Below are 18,328 nucleotides of genomic sequence, written 5' to 3'. Positions count from 1 at the left end.
TGTCTAACATCAATGTTTTTTATCCAGATTATTAAGTCTAGAAGAGTTATTATTGATGTGGCTTGTGTTTCAAAAACTGTTTGTATTGCTTAGTTAGTCAATACTATATATTTTAATTGGCTTAATACCCTATTTTGTCCCCAGTTTCGCTAGAAAATGTCAAATTAGTCCATCTTTTAAAAAGTGCGTCAATTACGTCCTTACTTAATAAAATTTATATCAATGAAATACCTTCCGTTAAATCCGTACAAACGACGTTAATTATTAAAGTAGAAGAGAGAGAAAAATAATTAACGCACTTTTTAAAGGATGGACTAATTTGACATTTTCGAGCGAAACTGGGGACAAAATAGGGTATTAAGCCTATTTTAATTCATATATGATAAATCATTTTTATGTTAACTTACCTTCTATTCTTTGTTGGTCTATTTTATATTTGTGTTATTTTTTTTAGCAATGAACATACAAGTTTAGAATTTTTCTCTAAGAGATAAACTAGTTGTTTAAGTGGTGAGACGATATTGGATTTGTTAATTATATATTTAGAACAAAATAATAGTTTAGAAGTTTCGGTGTACATATCTTATATGATGTTTGTACTAAAATAAGATATAATTTAGATAAATTGTTTTCTGAATATTTGTAATGATATGTTTTATTTCAGTAGTATGAGATGTTATATGGATAAATCTTTAATGATGTTAATCTAATAAGAAATTCTGTGAAGATTGATAAGAAGTACTAAGATTTAAAATTCTATATCTTAATGAAATAACATGAGTTATACTTAGTGGGCGGTTGATCAAATTGGCATTATAGTATAAACTACTCACATATAATAAGGGTGACAGAAATGACTTGCCATTATGTAGAAATATAAAAACGACAATAATGTTTTCAGTTTTGGGTTTGATTGATTAGGTTAAGGTTAGTTCATACAAATCAAAGTCACATGTTAGTGAATGGGTCATTACATTTTGGATAATAATTGATGTGAACGGTTAGTTACATCACATGCTGCAGCAGCTCAAGTATTCTATAATGAAATGAATGTTCTCATAAAGAGTATGCTAATTAAAATGTTTTCTATGTTACACCGTTTAAAAACATATTAAAACTAAAGAAATATCTGTATACTGCAAGACAAAAACAATAACATTTTATTCAAAACAATTGAGTAAGGTGACACGAACAGATGAATATTTTATCCAACATTTTATTGGGAAGAGGTTTAAGTTTAACAAACTAAAGTTTGCCAGAGAATACGATTCTCAGATACATTGCTCTTAAAACATAATGTTGTTTAAGTTGGAAATGCCTGCAGAAGAAAAAACCAACAAAGAGAATCAACTTCTCTCAGGTCTTGTGACTCCTATTCTTGAAATGCCCACACCAAACATTTCCAAGTACCAGAAATTATTATTGCTGTGATGCTTTTCATGATAATAACACCTCAATTTCCAAGGTAGAAGAAGTGTCATTGTTGAGTGCCCCCCTTTTGTCTCCCAGTAACAGTAAATGCAGACTTCACAACAACTCATAGCCACAAAAACAATGATTATGCCAACTTGAACAAAACATTACTCATATGTCTCCCCAATGACCAAGATTCCAGTGCTATGGTGTAAACTTTAGGCTACATGAATTGACAAGATAGGATAACAGTATAACACAAGTTCAATAATACACATGATAATTTCAAAATATCTTATATTATTGAAGTTTCACAGGGGAACACACACCAGCAATTCACTGTACTCATTGCTTAGTTTTGCATTGTGTTTATCACAGTTACAAAGTTCTACGTTGCTCATCTCATGACCATGAAATTAAAAAATGGACAGAGCTGCCAAATTTCTGACCCATAATGTCAGAAAGCCATATGGAAGTTTGCATGACCCACATTGGCATCACATGTACACATCACATAATTAGCCCCATAGTCCATGTTCATAAACATGGTACCATGTTTAGGTTCCACAAACCAAGTCCTTTAAATAGATTCAAAAAGACTAGTTATCATTCAAGCAATCAAGCAATCAAGCAATCAAGCACCCTTTTGTGTTACACTATTCTGGCAAACACTACAAAGAAAATATGGAAGACAGTTCTAAACATTCCCATGCACATCAACCTGTGAGATCCATTAGTTTTCCCACTAGAGTTCATCCTGTTTCTCAGAGAGTTGAAGCACTTCTAAACCACCTAAACCATCATCATTCTCAACCTGTCTCAAGCACTGTAAATTTGGAAGCAGAAACAATTCAGAGTGACTTAGTTGTGCTTGCTGAGTTGTATAACTCCATGGAGGAACTCTTCCATTCTCCACAGTCACAACAAGATCTTCTACGCTACCAAGATGGGAAAATCGTTGAAGAAACGTTATGTGGTTCAGTCACATTGCTAGACACATGTGAGTCTGCAAGGGATTTGTTATTGGTTCTGAAGGAACACATGCAAACCCTTCATTCAGCCTTACGTAGAAGAAAGGGAGATTCAAACATCGAAAGCAGCGTTTCTTCTTTTGACATCTTCAAGAAGATGGCAAAGAAGACAACTTCCAAACAAATTGGACAGCTAAAGAGAATGCAGAATAAGGTTAATTCCTTTTGTTTACTGAATCAACACCAACAGCTAGCATTTTTTGCCAGAGTTCTAAGAGAATCAAACACCATCACCATCTCTATAATACATTCTCTGTTAGTATTTTTGTCCATGCCATCATTCGGAACAAAAGGGTCCTCCTCCTTGATCTCAAAGTTGAAGACCACTGTTTTGTTCTCTTCCCAGAAAGAACAGAAGAACACAAATGGGATTGCAGATCTTAACTGGGTTCTGTGCTCCCTCTTTGGAAGAGAAAAAAATGGTGATTCTTGTGGTGAGTTTCAAAGGGTACTAGGAGAGTTGGAGACATTAAATGTTAATATTGAGGCTCTTGAGAGTGGATTAGATTGCATATTTAGATGTTTAGTGAAAAATAGAGTGTTGTTTTTGAATATGCTAGCTCATTAAAGAGTATTAATGGCTGAAAGTATCTATTTGTAAATATAGAATCTGCACAAATCCATGTTTAAATAAGAGCATCATGATGAGTTCATAATTCTATTTCATCTTCTCAGCATTTCCCCATTCCAGTATTAGAATTGACAGGGGAAGGTCTTTCACCAAACAATTGGAGTTCAAAATTTAATTTTTGAATATAATTTTTCACCAAAAACGTTGCCATTTCTTCCTGAACTTTGCTGTTTCTTCATTCCCTTCGATAATTTCTTTATGCGCTCTCTAGTTTCTATAAGAAGAACATGTTATTCCTGTAGCTTTAATGTTTTGAGAAAAATGTGTAAGAGTTTTTTTTTTTTTTTTCAGATTTTGTTATTTGGAAGTCGTTTTGACTCAATAATTCGTAATATATTTTAAAATTTTATTGTTGTTATGGATTATATATTTTAAAAGATAAATACTGTATCATGGATAATACAATATAAAGCGAATGTTCATACTAGCATAAAAAACGCTAAAATATCCTTTACTGTATCACACCACAACTTCATTAAAAGTTATGGGAGTGCATAAAGAAAAAGTCTTTCTATAATTCTGAATTATGAACTTAAAAAGGTGCTACGTATTTATTAGGGGTTTTACTTTCTGCATCCCATTCGTTCTGGAATGGGCTTTCAAGAGTCCGTTTTCGAATGTATCAAAAGTGATCCAAAAACTTGTGGGACTTCTTCCTTAACCCCAAAATTTTCACATATCCCTAAATCACCCCTAACAGCTTCTAGGCTTTGGCTTAGGGATTAAAACCCTATGACACCTTGCCACAACTTCATCTGTGTCTCATCTTTCTCACCTGCACCTTTTTCTTCTCATTTACATTCACAAAAATCGGATTTTAAAATCTAGTAAATAAAAAAAATTCAACACATAACCAGCTTTTAAAATTCAAAAAACATAAAAATTCACACGAAATAGGATTTTAAAATCTAGTTTATAAAAATCCAAAACCAAATTTCAAAATTATGGAAAATCCATAATCAAATTTTCAAATCTAAAAAATATATATTAAGAATTGGATATCAAAATCAGATTTATGAAAATCCAAAACTAGATTTCAAAATACAAGAAAATCCATAATCATATTTTGAAATCCAAAAAAATTCAGAATTGAGTTTCGAAATTTTGTTTCTAAAAGTCTTGTACTGGATTTTGGAATCAGAAATAATTTAGAAGTAGTTTTCAAAAACTGAAGAAAATTCATAACTGAATTTCGAAAACTAAAAATATTAGAACCAGATTTCAAAATTTGAAAATCTAGAAACAGATTTCGAAATCTGAAATCCAAAACTTAATCTCGAGAGTCCGATTCTAAAAAGGAGGAACCAAATTTCGAAACATGGGAAAATTCAGAACTATATTTGAAAATCTAGTTTCTGAAAATCTATAACCAAATTTCAAAGGAAAATCCAAAATCAAATTTTCAAATCTAAAAAATTCAAAATCAAATTTATGTGACATCCCAATTTAGTAATACAAACTACTAAAATGAACCTTACATTAATAATGATATAACAAAGCTATAGATCTTTCGAAGAATAAAATTATTCACCTGAAAAATAAGAGTAAAACCTACTCTACAAGCTTCACTCCCAACCTCCGGCTGAGTCAACTGAAAGATTGTATCCCTAAGCTCACACCATTAAGGTGATCATCGCAATAGAGAAACCACAAACAAAGACAAACCACAGAAAATGCAAGGGTATGCTAGTTTACAATTGAGAAACGATATATATATATATATATGTATATATATATATGTATGTATATATATATATATATGTATGTATATATATATATATATATATGTATGTATACATATATATATATATACATACATATATATATATATATATGTATGTATGTATATATATATTATATACAACCAACATATCACTATACAATCATCAAACCCTTTATGCAGAACACTTATTATGAATGGACTCTCCGGCTTAGAATGATTGTCGAGCTATGGCGAGTCGTGCACTCGTGGTGGTTTCTACTGCTTTGCTTTGCAAAGTCATTACCAATGGGTTTCACCCTACCACACTCATGAGGTTAGTCCGTTATCACTCACCTTGGATCATACTGGAAGCACCAAGGACTAGGACCTCGTGCTACTCCTCACGACATGGATCAATCCTCTCTACTTGAGAATGAAAGACCATTGGAGTTTCAGGATAACCCCCAAGACTGAGCTCCTGCATTCATTCTAAACATACTTGAATCTCAACAAGAGAATTCACTTTGGATCACAACATAGGACACCACCATGTAACCTCTCCGTGAGGATCATGGAATTACGTCCATCAACCATACTTTGAAATCACATACTTTCACTTTATAACATAACTCGTGACAATAACCAATTATGTAATGTAAGACAAACTTAAACATACTTCATATTGCACTCAACAATTCATTTAAGACAATTAAGACTAAAAGAAAAGAGTGAACTAAACCTGGACCATTCGCACAGCGCACACATTCACAGAGCGAATCTAGAAGTTTCTCGCACAACAACCCAACTCGTTGTGCAAATCCTCAAACAGAGACCCACTCCTCATAACCATTCGCACATCGATTAAACTTGCTATGCGAATAAACTCCTAATTGAATCAGACCTTAAACCCCTCGCATAGCGCCCCAATTCGCCATGCGGATCATCAAACAAAGAGCAACCCTCTCAAACCATTCGCACAGCGCGTCTATTCGCTGTGCGAATGCCCTGGCAGAAAGCATCTCGCTAGGGTGACTCGCTATGCGAATGGATTCGCACAGCGAGTCTACATAATCTGCAGAACGATCTGCAAAATTATACAACTCAAACCCCAATTACCAATTCTATCTATTTTTCCCAACTTCTAACACCTCTAGATTGTTTTATATACCTAATTAGACTTGACTAAGTGATTCTAAACCTTCATAACATCAATCTAAAGTGTTTATGAACCAATTTCTACCCCAAAACTTACAATTCAACAACCTAAGGACTCAATTCATGATTTATCACTTTTGACACTTTTTTCAGCAAGGTAAGACTTCAAACAAGTCACAATTGACTTAACTAAACTATTACAACTGATCATTTGAACCTTTACCCCCTAATTCTCATTTTCAGTACTCTACTTCCTCAAAATGAACTCTAAACCAAGTATATCTCTACCTTATCTATCATTACACCTTCTCCCCACAAATTCATCCATTTTAAACATCTTAATCACTCACCACACACTCAAAACAGACTTCACATACTTTAAACCTGTTCACAAGACTTCTCTCACAGTTTTCACTTCCTAAGACCTCATTTTAAACCAAAAACCTATAACCAAAATTAACACTTGCTTCCAAATAATTCCATCATTAAACTTCACTTTATCAATACCCAATCCAACATCAAAACACATATAAGAGATTCCACATAGCATACATCAATCATCATCACACAAAACATCCACCACATTATTGATTTCTATACTTCCAAATCATAGAAGATAATTTTACTCAAATATTTCAATATTCATACCTTTTCTAACATATATATATATAAATCCTCAATTACATCCAGAAATTTAAAAGTAATTTTATCAAAAACAATTCACCGAAAATTAAAAAGGAAGAAACTTAATACAAAACTGAAGCTGAATAAAATACCATTTCCTTGTTCAACCACGATTCCCAACCCAATAGGGCAGAGACACAAAATAGCAGCATCTTTAGAGAAAATTGTATTTTGAATGATGAAAAATCCCTTCAGAATAACCTACAACAAACGCAAAAATTAAATAAAATTCGTGTTGTATTCGAGATGTATTTGGTTGAGTTGATGTATCAAGGCTTGGGGTATGAAAATGTTGAAGAATCTGCGTCGAAGAGATGGACAAAATGTGTTCTGATTCTACTTTATTGTCTGCTATGTTTTTGTTTCTCCCCAACAATTAACATTGACAATGGGACCGTAGGATACTCGTCCTTTGTATGTACCACAATTCCACAAAATTTCTTAACAAAAGAAGATACAGGAATGATATTCTTCTTGTTTAAAACAGAATGAAATAATAAGTGCATTGCTAATATCAACGAATGAGACATAAAGGTTGCAAGCCATTCATGCACACACAAAATAGCCCATCATTTTGTTCTCGAAATTGTAAACAATATCATATTATGTATAACTCAAATTGTTGTCTATTTGTTAAATCCAACAAGATCTGTACATTTTTGACCCAAGAGCCATTTATTGCATCATTTTTTAGTTTTGTGTCTTCTGCGTTGAGACACGTCCAAGAGGCAATGTGGCAGCAAAGGAGGCAAACTGGGTGAAGTTTTCTGATTGCCAACACTAAGAGGACATGCCAGTTATGCAACAGAAACCTATTTGAATACTATTTTGGCCTGTATTATGTCACAAATAATAGTGCACAATGTTTGGTAGAGATGTGACAAACTCACCTAATGAGTAGGAAACACATGCTACAACCACATGCTCACGTTCATCATCAGTGCTGCCTATTTTCTTCACCAATAGGAATGGATCATGAATTGTGCCTATATATAGAGTTAAGGACTTGGTTAGACCACCAAAACATTGAGCTTCCTTTGGAAAAGTACACAACATAAAAAGGGTAATAACCATGGCAAACAAGTTCCATATTCGCTCAAACAGTTTCCCTACTGGATCTCATCCTAGCATCAGTAGAGTAGAGGAAGAGCTGAACAAGCTCAAAACTTGGGAAGCCACTTCCACATCCACATCAAAGTCAATCGGCACTGGCTTGTCCTTGTTATCAGATTTGCATATTTGCTTGGAAGATATTCTCAACATGGCTTCAACCCAGAAGCTGATTTCTAACCATCAGGGTGAGAAATGCATAGAAGAGCTTCTGGATGGTTCAGTGAGAATTTTGGACATCTGTGACATCACAAGGGACACCTTGTTACAGATTAAAGAAAATGTTGAATCCCTTCATTCTGCTCTCAGAAGGAGAAAGGGGGATTCGAGCATTGAAAGAATTGTAGCCGAATATACATTGTTCTCAAAGAAGATGAAGAAGAATGCGAAGAAGTTGATGACAACTTTAAAACAGATGGAGAACAAATTTGGAGTATCCCCGGTGTTGGATGAAGACCAACAACTTGTTTCTTTGATTAGAGTGGTTAGGGAAGTCATTGGAACGAACATGTCTGTCTTCCAATCCCTGTTAGCTTTCTTGGTTGTGCCTGCTTCAAAGTCAAAGGCAACCAAATGGGTATTGGTAGCAAAATTAATGCACAAGGGAGTGATAGCATGTGAAGAGAAGCAGAAGAATTTGAACGAGTTGCAGTGTGTGGAAGCATCTTTAAGCAGCCTTCTGAGTGAAGGAACCAATGTTGCAAACATGGAAGCTGCTAATGAAAGATTGGAAGCTTTGGAGAATGGAATTGAAAGCATAGAAAATGGTTTGGAGAGCGTATTTAGGCGCATGGTTAGAACAAGAGCCTGCCTTTTGAACATCATGACTCAATAGAGTTTAGACAGTGTTGAATCTTGATTTTCTCTCCAAATCCTCCAAAGTATCCAAGTTTTAGGGATCAGTTGAGGGTTGAAAAGTTTTGCCCCATTAATTTGTACATGTATACAATTCAAAAGTCTAACGATGAAATACAACTGAATGTTTATACTCTATGTTTCGATATATTTTTTCTTCAGGTCACCTTTTTCCTTGAGAGAATATTGTTTTACACTTATCATGTTTCTGTGACTAAGCATATAATTTACTTGTTAGAGAATGTTGGGTAAGTCAACGTCCTTATCAGTTAAAAGTTCATATTTATAGTTATCTTTTAAAAGCTACAAAACAGCCAAACTCACACCATACATTGACAAGTAATTACATATTTATCAGAATAATGAAAATGTATTGTTTGGATTCAACTGCATAAAAATATGCTTATTTCTATTGAGCTGCTGTATCAAGCAGAGGATAGTGGCTGCAGATCACAATATAAGTAAAATGGTTATAAAAGAGAAAACTTTTGTATTATTCAAAAGAAAAAAGAGAATAAAAAGTAAGAAAAGAAAAATAACAAATTTATGTGTGTCAAAGTATTATTTTTCATATATTATATCCAATTCTAATAAACTGGGAAGTTAGTTAATCCACGGAGTACAAAAAATAACAAAAGAGAGTGGTGAGATTGAAGATTATTTTCTTTCAGAGAGGAGATCTTTTACTCAAATAAAGATGCCAAAATTTTCTGCAATAGTCACATACTAAACAAAAATGATGTGTGCATACAAAACCTTTAACAATAACATCAACCCATTGAAACTGGGACGGTGGATACTCGTCCTTTAACGTGTACTACAATACAAAATTCTTCATTGGTTTAAAACATAATGAAAAGGAGTTGGTAAAATAAAAAAAGGGAGACACAAGGGTTACAAGTCACTCGTGCACACACCAAATAACTCATCTTTTTGTTCTCGAAATCTGTACTCAATTAAAAAATAACTCATTGTTGTCTATTTGTCAATGACAACCAGATTTGGATCTCAAAGATCCAAAAGCCATTTTTAACACTATTTTGCAGTTATAGCTTCTTATCATTGAGACAAGCCAGGTAATGTATATCCTTGAAGCTGACACAACACATTTTATAATTTAAAGCGAAGAGGCAATGTGGCAGCAAAGGAGGCAAATTAATTGATGACTAATGAAGTTTTCTGATTGCCAGCACTTGGAGAACATGCCAGTTATGCACAACCAATGTGGCTTGTATTATATCACAAATAATAGTGCACAATGTTTGGCAGAGATGTGACAAACTCACCAGATTCTTAGGAAACACATGCTGCTACCACATGTTCACATTGATCATGAGAGGTTAACTGTGCTGCCTGTTTTCTTGACCGATAGGAATCAATCATGAATTTCTCCTATATATATAGAGTTAAGCACTTGGTGAGAGCACAAAAACATTGAGCTTCTTTCGAAAAAGAACATAAACAAAAAGAGTAGCCATGGCAAACAAGTTCCATGTTCGCTCTAACAGTTTTCCTTCTGGATCTCATCCTAACATCAGTAGAGTAGAGGAAGAGCTGAACAAGCTCAAAACTTGGGAAGCCACTAAAACATCCACATCAAACTCAATTGGCACTGGCTTGTCCTTGTTATCAGATTTGCTTATTTGCTTGGAAAATATTCTCAACATGGCTTCAACCCAAAAGCTGATTTCTAATCATCAAGGTGAGAAATGCATGGAAGAGATAATGGATGGTTCAATGAGAATTTTGGATATCTGTGGCATCACAAGAGACACCATGTTACAGATGAAGGAAAATGTTCTAGCCCTTCATTCTGCTCTTAGAAGGAGAAAGGGGGATTCAAGCATTGAAAGAATTGTAGCCGAATATAATTTATTCTCTAAGAAGATGAAGAAGAATGCCAAGAAGTTGATGACATCTTTGAAGCAGATGGAGAGCAAATTTGGAGTATCCCCAGTCTTGGATCACGATCAACAACTTGTTTCTTTGGTTAGAGTGATCAGGGAAGTCATTGTAATGAACATATCTGTCTTCCAATCCCTGTTAGATTTCTTGGCCGTGCCTGCTTCAAAGTCAAAGGCAACCAAATGGGTATTGGTAGCAAAATTAATGCACAAGGGAGTGACAGCATGTGAAGAGAAGCAGAAGAATTTGAACGAGTTGCAGTGTGTGGAAGCATCTTTAAGCAGCCTTCTGAGTGAAGGAACCAATGTTGCAAAGATGGAAGCTGCAAATGAAAGATTGGAAGCTTTGGAGAATGGCATTGAAAGCATAGAAAATGGTTTGGAGAGCGTATTTAGGCGCATGGTTAGAACAAGAGCCTGCCTTTTGAACATCATGACTCAATAGAAACTACACACTCTTCAGTCATCATTTTCTCTCCAAATTTTATGGATCCGTTGAGGATTGAAATTTTTTGTCTTGTACATGTACACAACTCAATAGTTACACTATCAATCAAATACAACGAAATGTTTATACTCTATATTTCGATTTTTTTTTGCAGTCTGGTTTTTCCTAATTCCTTTACATTGATATTGTTTTTATGACTGAACATTATAATTTACTTGTTCGAGAATACTGGATAAAAAATAGCAGTAACATCATTTTATACAATATCCAAAGGACAAAAAAGCATTTTAAAATTTTCTGGTCTAGCAATTGTGAGACCCCTAATAATTAGCAGTAGTAAATTCTGTCACATCACCATTAATACACTCCACTTCCACACTCACACATTAAAACCACTCACCAATCCCATACACCACTCTGCTGTGCACTGTGAACCGAGCCTCATCATTACTCTGAAAGCATTAAAAACGCACCCTGCATCACATGCACACACGCCACCTGTCGCGGGAGAAGCTTCCAATTCAGAGTTTGGTGTGCAGGTGTCGACTTGGGAGGCGTTCGTTCAAACGAACGTAAGCTTAACAAAATTAGATTTTTGAAAACTCTCTCTCACCTGCACCACTCATCTTCTACCTCACAAAACTCAAACCTTCATCTTCTCCAACTTCTCTCTAGAACCTTCCAACTTCTCTCTTCTGTAACTCACCGTTTCCTTCTCCGATCACGTTTCAGAACCGTAGGGACGTTCGTCCAGCTGTGATCTTCCTTTTGGACCGAACAGAATTTGGATCGGAACTGGTAAGTTCTCGTAGTCAACCGTTATATTTTCTGGTTTCATGCGAACCCTAGTTTTGGTGGCATGCATGGATTCTAGGTCTGAGTTATTCTGATTTTTGGTATTTTAGACTAAGTGGAAGCTGTTGAGTGAACCTGGGTGTAGAACGCTGTTAGAGGTCGAACCAAAAATCTTGCTTTTGGGAGTACACTGCTAACCATGTAAGGGAAGCTTATTAAATTTAATTCGTATGTGTGTCTTGTACTGTATGAATGTTATGTGTGTCGCATGAAGTATGAACTGTGTTATCTGATTTTTGGTATATGATCATAAGTATGAGGTGTATATTGGTTGAGTATGCATGATCGAACGTTGCTGTACCACATGAACATGATATATGTTGGTTGAAATATATGATATGGGTGATACATGTGAATATGAAATATGCATGCTTAGAAGTAGTGAACATAAGTGAAACTTGAATATCAACTTCCCTATGATAACGTATGTCCGACATTAAACGGTTCTCGACCATTTGATGTTCCAGTAAACTTCCTTGAATTGGAATACTTTCATTTGGGAAGGATTCTGGTCGAGTATGAGCTATGTAGGTCTTTTACTTAGAGCTCATAATGAGCAGTGTCGATCTTACACATAGTAATCGTATTGGACAGTGCTCGGTCTTACACCAAACGCTCTCACTCTTTTCTGGAAAAGTCCTTGATAATACAGATCATCCATCTGTGTCGCCGACAGTTTTGAGTACCATTGTTAATGTAGGTCGACTATCTGTGTCGACCGATAGTGTCGAATACCTTTGTTAATGCAGATCATCCATCTGTATCGACCGACAGTGTCGAGTACCTTTGTTAATGCAGATCATCCATCTGTATCGACCGACAGTGTCGAGTACCTTTGTTAATACAGATCATCCATCTGTATCGACCGACAGTGTCGAGTACCTTTGTTAATACAGATCATCCATCTGTATCGACCGACAGTGTCGAGTACCTTTGTTAATACAGATCATCCATCTGTGTCGACCGATAGTGTCGAATACCTTTGTTAATGCAGATCATCCATCTGTGTCGACCGACAGTGTCGAGTACCTTTGTTAATACAGATCATCCATCTGTGTCGATCGACAGTGTTGAGTACCTTTGTTAATACAGATCATCCATCTGTGTCGACCGACAGTGTCGAGTACCTTTGTTAATACAGATCATCCATCTGTGTCGAGCACCCTTCTTGATGTAGGTCGTCCAACCGGGTCGACCGACCGTGTCGAGCCATCTTGTAAAATAGGTCGTCCATTTATCTTGAAGCCAGTATTACTTTATTTTGGAACGGGGCAAGTCCTTCAGTCTCGTTCCTCACATTCGTTCTTGTTATAAAGAGGTCGTGATTTTTATGTACTTTGACAGAAAGACAAAAATGAAAATAAAAGTGAAAGATTATAAATGATGAACATTGTATGAGGTGAACTATAGTTGTAAATTTTGGACGAGCGTTCCAGGGAGGAACGACTCATGGTTGAATATGGAATTTTTGTAAAGTATGACTGTGGGCATGCTAGTGCTGGCTTGGTCCATCCTGATATTCCGTGATACTCATCTTCATGTAGAGGAGAGTAGTTCATGTGTGGGAATGGCAGGAGGTCCTTAGTCCATAAGTTAACATGGGCGACGTAAGAACGGACTAACCTCGAGTGGCAGCTGATTAGGTATATCCTGGCTACTACACCACTCGGGTGCAAGGACGCCTGTAGCTACACGATTCATACAGTCCGGACGGTCGGTCTTATATATATATATATATATATATATATATATATATATATTCTATGTTACATTGTGTTAAATAGTATGTTGTATGTGTGAGCTGAAATGTTGAGCGTATATGTTAAGCGTATGAATTAAATATTATAAGCTTACCCTGTGTTCTCTTCCTTGTGTTGTCGATCGTCTCTGTACGTTCGTCCTGTCCTTGCAATGATCATCCGTGTGGGTGCGAGCAGATGGAGGTGCGTCACTTGAGGAAATGCTAGAAGAAGAAAATTTGGTGGACGCAAATCTGGTGGAGGTTGAAGTTAAAGCCGAGCCTTAGAGCGCTCGCTCGGGTGTTTTAATTTTATTACGTTTATTTGTAGACGTTCGGTCATAGTTTTGTAAGACCGTTCGTCCCTAAACTCTCGACTGTTTAAGCGTTCGTTATTTCTGTATTTTATGCCGTTCGGCTTTTAAACGCTCGTTCGGATTTTGTAAGACTGCACTGTTCTATTAGCTTAATGTAATTAATTCTGATTATGGTAATTACTATATTTTGGGATGTTACAGCAATGATTTCAAGGGATGTATGAATGTATGGAGTTCAGGCTAATAAACTTCAATGTTTCAAATGAAAATCCCAGAAAGAAGTGATTTATGTACGTCTATTTTCAAATATATAGATTTTTGTCGAAGATTATCGAGCAAAATTCCATAATTTAATCAATTAAACAGAAAAAAATTCTCAAAAATCAAGATAGAAAAAGTGGAATGTTCAACTACATATTCACCTTTTCCTTTGACGATGGATTCAAGGAGCATTTCTATCTTGCAGAATTAACCTCAATTAGTCTACAATGCACTGATGGCATATAACTAATACCAGAAAACATATTTTTTTGTCTCCTGCTTGCTAGTTTTACAAAGTTTGTTCTTAGGAACAATGTTTCACATGATAATCATAAGAAATAATACTCCTACCTACAACTGAGCTAACACCTCAAGAATTAAGAAATAATGTTCCCTACAAAGAAAAAGCCGGTGACAAAGTACATGAACATAAAAAATTAAGAATCCTGTAGAATAAAGTTAGTAAGTATCTTTATCAATTACAAACCATATTTATAGTAGTTTGTTAAAAAACTACAAAACAGCCAAGCTCATATCATACCTTGACAAATAGTTGAATGGTTATCAGAACAATGAAAATGTGACAACTTCTGAAGACTCAAATGGATAAACATATGTTTCTTTTCCAATTAGCTACTTTATCAAGCAGGGGATACAAACTGAAGATCAGAATAGTTTCTTTGAACTGATCTACGGTAATAAACAAGGGTGATGTCAGCACTACAATACATAACATGATAAAATATCATGTCAAAGAAAAAAGACACTGCACAAATACATCTCTATTCAACAATATTCTCCAAAATTCTAACCGCAATTTTTTAACTAGAGGAATTGATGAAATTGAAGATTTAAAAATTCTCTATTTAGTTTATCATATTTTCAGTTCACTGCTTTAAAATTTTCCACCTTTTCAAACACTCCTGTCTTCAGAAAAAAGGATTTTCAAGTATAAATTATACAACAAGGTCAATAATTCCAAATCAATTTTGTTATGGAGTAATGAAAGAGTTGGTAACACAACAAGGGAGACATAAGGGTTGCAAGCCACTCGTGCTCACACCAGATAATCCAATAATTTGTTCTCGAAATCTGTAATCAAAATTTTATACAACCAAAATCATAAACAACTCGAAATTGTTGTCCATGTGTGATATCCCTCGAGATCCGAATCTCATCTACCAAAAGCCATTTATTACACCATTTTGCAGTTTTAGCTTCTTATCCTTGAGACAAGCCAGGTAATGAATACTGAAACAGCATTTTTATAATTTGAAGTCAAGATGCAATGCGGCACAAAAGGAGGCAAACTGGTTGATGACTAATGAGGTTTTCCGATTGCCAACACTAGGAGAACATGCCAGTTATGCACACCAAACGAATTTCATTATCAACTTGTTCTGTATTATATCACAAATAATAGTGCACAATGTTTGGCAGAGATGTGGCAAACTCACCAAATTAGTAGGAAAACACATGCAGGTACCACATGCTCACATTGATTATCAAAGGTTAATCATGAATTGCATTATACCTATATAGATAGAGTTAAGTGCTTGGTGAAAGCACAAAAACATCGAGCTTCCTTTGAGAAAGAGAAAAACAGAAAAAGAGTTACCATGGCAAACAAGTTCCATGTTCGCTCAAACAGTTTCCCTACTGGATCTCATCCTAGCATCAGTAGAATAGAGGAAGAGCTGAACAAGCTCAAAACTTGGGAAGCCAGTTCCACATCCACATCAAACTCAATTGGCACTGGCTTGTCCTTGTTATCACATTTGCATATTTTCTTGGAAGATATTCTCAACATGGCTTCAACCCAGCAGCTGATTTCTAACCATCAGGGTGAGAAATGCATAGAAGAGCTTCTGGATGGTTCAGTGAGAATTTTGGACATCTGTGACATCACAAGGGACACCTTGTTACAGATTAAAGAAAATGTTGAATCCCTTCATTCTGCTCTCAGAAGGAGAAAGGGGGATTCGAGCATTGAAAGAATTGTAGTCGAATATACATTGTTCTCAAAGAAGATGAAGAAGAATGCGAAGAAGTTGATGACAACTTTAAAGCAGATGGAGAACAAATTTGGAATATCCCCGGTGTTGGATGAAGACCAACAACTTGTTTCTTTGATTAGAGTGGTTAGGGAAGTCATTGGAATGAACATGTCTGTCTTCCAATCCCTGTTAGCTTTCTTGGCCGTGCCTGCTTCAAAGTCAAAGGCAACCAAATGGGTATTGGTAGCAAAATTAATGCACAAGGGAGTGACAGCATGTGAAGAGAAGCAGAAGAATTTGAACGAGTTGCAGTGTGTGGAAGCATCTTTAAGCAGCCTTCTGAGTGAAGGAACCAATGTTGGAAAGATGGAAGCTGCAAATGAAAGATTGGAAGCTTTGGAGAATGGCATTGAAAGCATAGAAAATGGTTTGGAGAGCGTATTTAGGCGCATGGTTAGAACAAGAGCCTGCCTTTTGAACATCATGACTCAATAGAAACTACACACTCTTCAGTCATCATTTTCTCTCCAAATCCTCCATAGCATCCAAGTTTTAGGGATCAACGAGGATTGAAATTTTTTTACCTCATCCAATTGTACATGTATAGAATTCAAAAGATATAGAATCGAATGCAACTAGTGTTTATATTGTATATAACAAAAGTGTGAGCATTTCACTTTTTCTCTTACCTGAGTTCTAATAGAGATATAAACTAGTCCCGAGTAAATGTTACAATCGATCATATCTAATCTGCATTTTACAATTCTATGTGTTGAAAAGTCAAAAAGTGTGGCTGAAATCCTGCAAGAAATGGAGCAAAGTATGGCCATAGGACATGGAGCAAAACATGGGGAAAGTTGCGGAAAGTAAGTGGCTGCAATTTTTATTCAAAAGGCCTTTGGAATAGTGCCCATCCTTCAAGTATAAAAGGGGCATTTTGCAGCATGCATTTGAATCATCACATAACACAACACTTCAAAGCATTCTCGGCAGAGTTTGCAAATTATCACCAGCGAGAGGTAGAAAAACTAAGAGAGAATTAGTTTAGCTTCTGGGTGTAATTGGGTTGTGGGTTTTAAGTGACTGTGAGAGAGTTTTGTAAGCATCAGTGTACTTTTATTATCTCCTATTAAAAGATCTGCAGTAGTCTGGAGACGTAGGCATTATTGGCCGAACTCCGTTATCAATTTTGGTGTGTCCAATTATTCTACTTTTATTTCACTTTCACAGATCCGACTTTATGGGAAAGCTCTGCGTATTTTTCCCAACAACTGGTATCAGAGCTGGTTGTTAGTTCTACAATTTTTGTGGTGTTACTATTCATATGAATAGTAAAGTACTATTCCGTGAATAGTGCAAAATTTGTCGGCGTTACAAATTTGTCTACAGACGTGTTTTGAAACACGGTAGTTCACAGAAATTGTCAAAAACGATCCAATAGAAGAGTCAGATCAGAGTTGGAGTGATGGCTGCAGATGAAGGAAAAATGAAGATTGAAAAGTTCAATGGTGCAGACTTTGGCTTTTGGAAGATGCAGATAGAAGATTTTCTGTATCAGAAAAATATGTATCAACCACTCACAGGAAAGAAGCCAGAGAGTATGACGGAGGAAGATTGGAATCTCCTTGATAGACAAGCCCTTGGAACCATTAGACTGATGCTATCCCGTAATGTTGCTTTCAACATTGCAAAAGAAAAGACAACAACAGGTCTAATGAAGGCTCTTTCAAATATGTACGAGAAACCATCAGCCTCAAACAAAGTTCACTTGATGAGGCGATTGTTCAATCTACGGATGTCTGAAGGTGCTTCGGTGGCACATCATCTCAATGAACTAAACACTGTTACAACCCAGTTGAGTTCAGTTGGGATTGAGTTCGATGAGGAAGTACGGGCTTTAATACTTTTGTCTTCCCTCCCAGAAAGTTGGAATGCTACAGTCACGGCTGTGAGTAGCTCATCGGGAAGCAATAAGTTAAGATTTGATGATGTTCAAAATTTGGTTCTCAGTGAAGAGATCCGGCGGAGAGAGTCGGGTGAACCCTTAACCTCTTCAGTATTGCATACAGAGTCGAGAGGAAGAAGTTCAACCAAAGAAAGCGGACGCGGCAAATCAAAGGAGAGACGATCCAAGTCCAGAAATCATCGTAGTTCCCAAAACTCGAAGACGATCGAGTGTTGGAATTGTGGGAAGACCGGGCACTACAAAAACCAGTGCAGGAGTGCA

General features: G+C 35.9%; 4 protein-coding genes across 4 annotated transcripts; all 4 read left to right on the top strand.

Annotated features, from left to right (window-relative positions):
• Positions 1-2,014: 2,014 nt before the first annotated feature.
• LOC108335511 (uncharacterized) lies at positions 2,015-3,069 on the top strand. The gene has a single exon (XM_017571535.2). The coding sequence runs from the start codon at positions 2,098-2,100 to the stop codon at positions 3,010-3,012; it is 915 nt and encodes a 304-aa protein (XP_017427024.1). The 5' UTR covers positions 2,015-2,097; the 3' UTR covers positions 3,013-3,069.
• A 4,583-nt stretch (positions 3,070-7,652) lies between these two features.
• Positions 7,653-8,696, top strand: LOC108335600 (uncharacterized). The gene has a single exon (XM_017571629.2). The coding sequence runs from the start codon at positions 7,689-7,691 to the stop codon at positions 8,559-8,561; it is 873 nt and encodes a 290-aa protein (XP_017427118.1). The 5' UTR covers positions 7,653-7,688; the 3' UTR covers positions 8,562-8,696.
• A 1,316-nt stretch (positions 8,697-10,012) lies between these two features.
• Positions 10,013-11,065, top strand: LOC108335561 (uncharacterized). The gene has a single exon (XM_017571596.2). It carries the CDS (start codon positions 10,058-10,060, stop codon positions 10,928-10,930), a length of 873 nt encoding a protein of 290 aa, XP_017427085.2. The 5' UTR covers positions 10,013-10,057; the 3' UTR covers positions 10,931-11,065.
• Positions 11,066-15,691: 4,626 nt separating this feature from the next.
• LOC108335582 (uncharacterized) lies at positions 15,692-16,723 on the top strand. Its single transcript, XM_017571615.2, has one exon. The coding sequence runs from the start codon at positions 15,724-15,726 to the stop codon at positions 16,594-16,596; it is 873 nt and encodes a 290-aa protein (XP_017427104.1). The 5' UTR covers positions 15,692-15,723; the 3' UTR covers positions 16,597-16,723.
• Positions 16,724-18,328: the final 1,605 nt, after the last annotated feature.

The sequence above is a fragment of the Vigna angularis genome, chromosome 10, assembly GCF_016808095.1.
Source record: "Vigna angularis cultivar LongXiaoDou No.4 chromosome 10, ASM1680809v1, whole genome shotgun sequence".
Classification (NCBI taxonomy): domain Eukaryota; kingdom Viridiplantae; phylum Streptophyta; class Magnoliopsida; order Fabales; family Fabaceae; genus Vigna; species Vigna angularis.
This window is presented reverse-complemented; position numbering and strand designations above follow the sequence as displayed.